The sequence below is a fragment of the Myotis davidii genome, unplaced genomic scaffold, assembly GCF_000327345.1.
Source record: "Myotis davidii unplaced genomic scaffold, ASM32734v1 scaffold428, whole genome shotgun sequence".
NCBI lineage: Eukaryota > Metazoa > Chordata > Mammalia > Chiroptera > Vespertilionidae > Myotis > Myotis davidii.
In genome coordinates this window covers 1,232,925-1,238,855 of record NW_006299834.1, presented here as the reverse complement: position 1 = coordinate 1,238,855, position 5,931 = coordinate 1,232,925, and the positions used below count along the sequence as shown (strand labels likewise).

At 51.5% G+C, this 5,931-nt stretch overlaps 1 protein-coding gene across 4 annotated transcripts in view; it reads right to left on the bottom strand.

Moving 5' to 3' along the window:
- The window catches only part of PACSIN2 (protein kinase C and casein kinase substrate in neurons 2), a 66,826-nt gene that overhangs the window by 17,812 nt on the left and 43,083 nt on the right, over nucleotides 1–5,931 (bottom strand). For all 4 annotated transcript variants that reach the window (XM_015571928.1, XM_015571930.1, XM_015571929.1 and 1 more), the window contains exon 2: nucleotides 5,646–5,765. In XM_015571928.1, coding sequence (XP_015427414.1) covers nucleotides 5,646–5,705 — 60 coding nt within the window. In that variant the 5' untranslated portion in view covers nucleotides 5,706–5,765. The remainder of the gene's footprint in view (nucleotides 1–5,645; nucleotides 5,766–5,931) is intronic.

Below are 5,931 nucleotides of genomic sequence, written 5' to 3'. Positions count from 1 at the left end.
TTGTTTTATCCTCACCTGAGGATATGTTTCCATTGATTTTTAGAGAATGTGGAAGAGAGAGGGAAAGACAGAGAGAAATATCAAAGTGAGAGGAACACTTTGATTGGTTGCCTCCTGCATGAGCCCTGACCTGGGCCCAGGCCAGGGAGGAGCCTACAACCTAGGTACATGCCCTTGGTCAGAACTGAACCCAGACCCTGCAGTGGGCAGGCCGAGGCATTATCCACTGAGCCAAACCGGCTAGGGCAGGATATGACATTTCTTAGCCCTCCAGCAGCGGACCTTTGTTTTTTTCTCCAGGAATGTGCTGAAAAAAATTCTAGATCACCTTTTTGGATTCTTATTACCCAAGTTACTAAGAATATTACCAGTGGCAAAAAGGGAGCTTAACGAATGAGCAGTCAGAAAAGATGTTTCCTCTGTAGTTCACACCAATTGACGGCTTGGGCTGGCCCAGGCTTCAGGCCTGGGCAGGGGACCCCCATCTCCCTCCGATCGCCAGATCAGCCCCTCACCCAGGCCTGACGCCGTGGCCAGAGGCATTGACCCCCATCACCTTCCAATCGCTAGATCAGCCCCTCGCCCAGAGGCATCAGGCCTGGGCAGGGGACCCCCATCTTCCCCTGATCACCGGCTTCTGGGGCTTCTGGGGCCGGCCTGCGGCCCGGGATGGCGGCTGTGCTGTCCCGCCCTGCCTGCAGTATGGAAATTAGCCGCCATCTTTGTTGGTGGTTAATTTGCATATCACGCTGATGAGCCAATGGGAGGCGTAGCGAAGGCACGGTCAATTACCATGTTTGCCTATTATTAGATAGAATTATTGTACTATTTTCTATTCAAACTGTAAACCTACTTTTGCCCCACCCTATATTTAAATAACTACTCTTGAAATCTGAAAAGCAGCAAGGCGTACAGGAAGGATGTTTCCAGAAGCACGTGTTGTACGTTTAAGTGCCGGCACTGTGACCACTACTGGGCCATGGGGAGAAAGGGGTGCTCAAGGTGACAGGCACTGCAAAGCCATCTATGTCCCTAACTCCATCTACATTCAGGCTCACCCTCAGATATCAAGACACTAAAGACAGATGCTCAACACGCATGTGCCTGGGCACAGGACCACGATGCTCATCCTCTCCCTTCAGGACTGCCTGGCTGAGGGAGGGGCGGGGCGGGGAGGGATATATACTGAAGGCAACATCCGAGCTGAACTTTCAAGGACTTTCAAGGAGGCTGGCACATGAATGGGCACGTAGGAGGCTGCCACCTTGATGGAGAGGCGAGGGAAAGGATTCCAGACAGAGAACAGTGCTGGCAAAGTGAGGAAGTTGTGACAGCACGGAGACCTGGGGCACTGTGAGACGTCCACCAGGAATGGAACACAGAACACAGAACGCAGGGCAACGAGCAGAGACTTGGCCAGGGGTCAAGTGCAGCGGGTGGGGTGGGAGGTGGGGTCAGACAGTGAGAAATCTCCAGGGCGGCCTTCACCCTGAAGGGTGCTGTGCTCAGGGCCTGGTGGGCTTTGGGAGGGTGAAGCTCCTGGAGGAAGGTGTGAGAGTGCCTCCTGAGACTGGGGCGCAGCTGTGAGAGGAGAGCCAACACAGGATAACGTTAGAAAGGGGCGGGCACTGAGTGCCAAAGGCAGGGGGAGGAGAGAGGAGCAGACGGCTGCTGATGGCGTGTCCCATCCTACCTGCTCCAGTTTCAGCTCTGCAAGGCTCAGCTCGGCTTCCCCAGGGCGGCTTCCCTGCCACCTGCCGTCCCAGCGGGACCACCAGTGCAGAGCACCTGCATCGCCTGCACTTGCACACAGGCGAGACCAACTCCCCGGCCCGGACTCCTGCTGGCTGGTCCACCCGGGGACCACGAGGGTCCTTCCAAACACTGCCCCCATGGCCCGCAGTCGCAGCTGGTCCCGCACAGGTAACGACATGCATGTTAGCTCCCTGCCGTGCTGGGCTGCAGGCCTCCTGGCAGCAGGTGCCGCACGGTCTTGCCCCAGCAGCAGCATCATAATAGGGCCTGTCCACCCTGAGCCGGGCGGGGTGCTGACAGCGCCACAGGGGCCACATCATCGAATCTGTCACAATCCTAGGCAGCGGGTGCTGCTATTGTTTCCATTTTACAGAAAAGGAAACTGGTTTGAAGAAGCAAAGTCACCCATGATCATGCAGCCAGGAGGCAGAGCCCACCTTACAGAGCCTTCCTCAGGCCGAGAGCAGAGAAGGCATAGAGCCAAGGTTTAATGGTTGGTATCAGGTCACGTGCGTGCTTCCAACAGATTCAGGGAAGGCCACAGAGGTCAGGACCGTCAGGTAGCATGCAGGCCCTGTCCCTGATCCCTCCATGTGCTGGCAAGGCTATCGGGAACCCCAAACCTGAAAACTACTAAAACCGCTTGCTCAAGATGACCTTTATTTTACCCTCAGAACACTCAGCCCTTTAACCTGCAACCCTGAGGCCTAAGCACACTGCTCCCTCCATACCTGGAGGCACGTTCAAGGGCGAGCCAGCTGTGCCGAGCAGAGTGGACAGAGCCTGCCGAGACAATAAACCCATTTGTCTTTGCTTTCTTCAGGCAAAAGCAGATGTTCTTGTCTACCGACAGTATGACAGCTAAGAATTTAGATGGGAGCCTAAGAGCTTAAATCAATGGCTTGTTAAAGCTACTTGATTTAATATATGCTGATAACATATTCTGGCAACTTTCACCTTTTTTTAAAAAAACCAAGCAGCTGCAGAATTCTGTAATAGCACTGCATTTAGCTACTTCATTTTCCCAGGCGCTTTCTGTCATCAACTGGGTCATTACAGTGATGCTGCCGAATGCGGCCTGCAGGAACAGGCATGCCGTGTGTGCTGTGACCGCATCGCCACAGCAGAGGCCAGAGCTCCCAGCCAGAACCTGTCCCGATATCTGACACCACTTTACATGTTCCCATTCCCTTAACTCTCACATATGCTAGGATGTGGTATCAGCATCACTCCCACTCTACAGATTGGGAAATTGAGGCACAGACAAATTAGCAACTTGCCCAAAGCCACATACATGTGAAGCGACAAGCCTGGGAGTCAAACCCAGGTCACCTGGCTTCAGAGCACGTGTCTGAACCTGCCCCGCTGCCTGTGTCGGTCTCTCTTGGAGGCCTTCTGTGTGCTCCATCCCCTCCGCATCACCACCTAGCTCAAGGCAGGTACTGATTAATACCAGAAGCAATGTCATTCCATTAGGAAAAAAATTTTCCCCAAGACGCTAAAGCAGCAGTTCTCAACCTGTGAGTCGCGACCCCTTTGGCGGTCGAATGACCCTTTCACAGGGGTCGCCTAAGACCATCCTGTGTATCAGATATTTACATTATGATTCATAACAGTAGCAACATTACAGTTATGAAGTAGCAACGACAGTAATTTTACAGTTGGGTCACAACATGAGGAACTGTATTTAAAGGGCCAGAAGGTTGAGAACCACTGCTCTAAAGGAGTGGTCTGTCTATGGTTTGGCTCAGTGGTGAGAATCACGAGGACTTGCGTTTCTAAAGGCCAGCCCACCAGGAGCTCCCAGGAAGTCTGCACAGCCACCACCTGCTCCTCCTGAGGTTCTTCTAAGCAGCACAGCCTTCCTGGGGCCAGCACGCGGGGCCTGCCTGTCTGCGAGCAGGGGGCAGAGGGGCAGCCTGCATTCCAGCATTGTCCCACGGGCACCACCAACTGCATCCTGTGACCCCCAGTTCTAACACAGCTCCATCCAATCTCACCATCAACGTCCCCTACGCAGTAGGAGTGCACCTGACAATGCCAGGAAGCCGCTGCTGCCCACAGGCCGGGACACACCCGTGACTGTCGCTGCCCCTGTCAGAAATGTTCTGCCTTCTAAGAAATGTTCCCTCAGGTGATGTGCCACTCTGGCTACTAAAATTTGAGCTCTGGCCCAGACACCCACCAGGAAGGTGCTATCACCGAAGGGGCAGGGACAGAGGGCTCTGGCACCCCTGTGCTATTTCATTTACTCTGATCCCGCGGAAGCCTCCTTGAGGGTAGGGACTCAGACTGCCACATTCCTTGTTGGAGCCTCAAAGGGCCTACCACACAGTAGGTGATCAATAAACACATACTTTTAATAAAATGAAGTATTCAGCTAAAAGTTAGTATTGAGCTTTTCCCCAATACTTAGGAAAGAAAAGTGTGGATAGAAGTTTGAGCTCCTGGCCCATCTTTTCTAAACTTGGCCACCTGTGTTCACTTATCTATTAGTCTATAATATCAGATGGTATTTGATGTCAGACAAATACACTTAATTATTCTAAGTTTATACAACTCCTTTGTGCTCATGCCCAGTAAGGCCCAGGCCATCATCCTCACCTTCTGCACCACTAGAGCCTCCAGGGTCAGAAAAGCACCCACGTGGGAGCCAACGTCTGAATTCTCACTTCATCCTGGCTGCCTCCCTGAAAGGCCAGTATCATCCCCTCTTTACAGATGAAAAGCCTGAGGCTCAGTGTTAAGCAACTTGCCCAAGGTCACACAGCTAGTAAGGGCACAGCTAGGATCAAACCTAGATATTTTCTTTTTAAAAATATATATTTTATTGATTTTTTACAGAGAGGAAGGGAGAGAGACGAGAGTTAGAAACATCGATGAGAGAGAAACATTGATCAGCTGCCTCCTGCACATCCCCCACTGGGGAAGTGCCTGCAACCCATGTACATGCCCTTGACCGGAATCGAACCTGGGAACTTTCAGTCTGCAGGCCGACGCTCTATCCACTGAGCCAAACCGGCTTTGGTGGTATTTTCATTTTTTAAAAAATATATATATTTTAAATATATTTTTATTGACTTCAGAAAGGAAGGGAGAGGGAGAGAGATAGAAACATCAATGATGAGAGAGAATCATTGATGGGCTGCCTCCTGCATATTCCCCTACTGGGGATCGAGCCTGCAACCCAGGCATGTGCCCTTGACAGGGATTGAACCTGGGACCCTTCAGTCCACAGGCTGACGCTCTATCGACTGAGCCAAACCAGCTAGGGCAGAACCTAGATCTTCTCAACTGCGAAGCCAGTGCTCTTTCCATGAAACCCATGGCTACAGGGAAAGTTACAGGGGTTTTACCATGAGAATAAAATTTGATCAAAAAGGACTTTCCTTCAACCAGCAGGCAGGAAAAGTGGGGCTCAGGAAGAATGACTACCAAAACCACAAAATAATCTAATCAGGAAGGGAGTTCCTCATAGGCTCAGACAGACAGACAGATGCTCCAACCAGCCCCAGGGCAGTGTGTTTAGCCCTCTGGCCATTTGCCTGCACTGGCCAGCGTATCACATCACCGCCGTCTGTTTTTCTACGCAGAACTGCCTTTCAGGCTAAACCCAGTGATTTGTATATTTCACTCTAAGTCATACATGGTTGAACGTGAAAAGGAAGATCAGTGAATGGACAAACTGACAAAACCTCTAAAGCACCCGACTTTTCTAGCAAGGCAGCTTCGCTGACAGCTCAGCCATCCTGTTGCCATCCAAATCTGACCACAAACGCCTGGCTGGTTTGGGGGTATGTTTATCCCCCTGACCCCACCCTCCACACACAGTCCTGGCAGGCAGGCATCAGCCTGACTTGTGTATCATGGGGGGACAGCCTGGGCATTACCTCCCAGAAGCTGTCGCTGGACACTTCTACTCCAACGGAATCATCGTAAGTGACAGACATCTCTCCGAAGGGTGAGGGAGCAGCAGGTCAACTGCAGACACTCCAAATCCGAAGATAAACCTACAAGAAAAACATATCATTGTGATTTTGAACTCCCAAGGTAAAAGCAAGCCATCCCCATTGAAGATTTCCATTTCCAGCATTGCCTGCGTACAAAACAGTCTACAATGTTTCCTTTAGTTGGGAGAAGGTCAATGAACTCATGTGTATTTCACAAACACAAAAA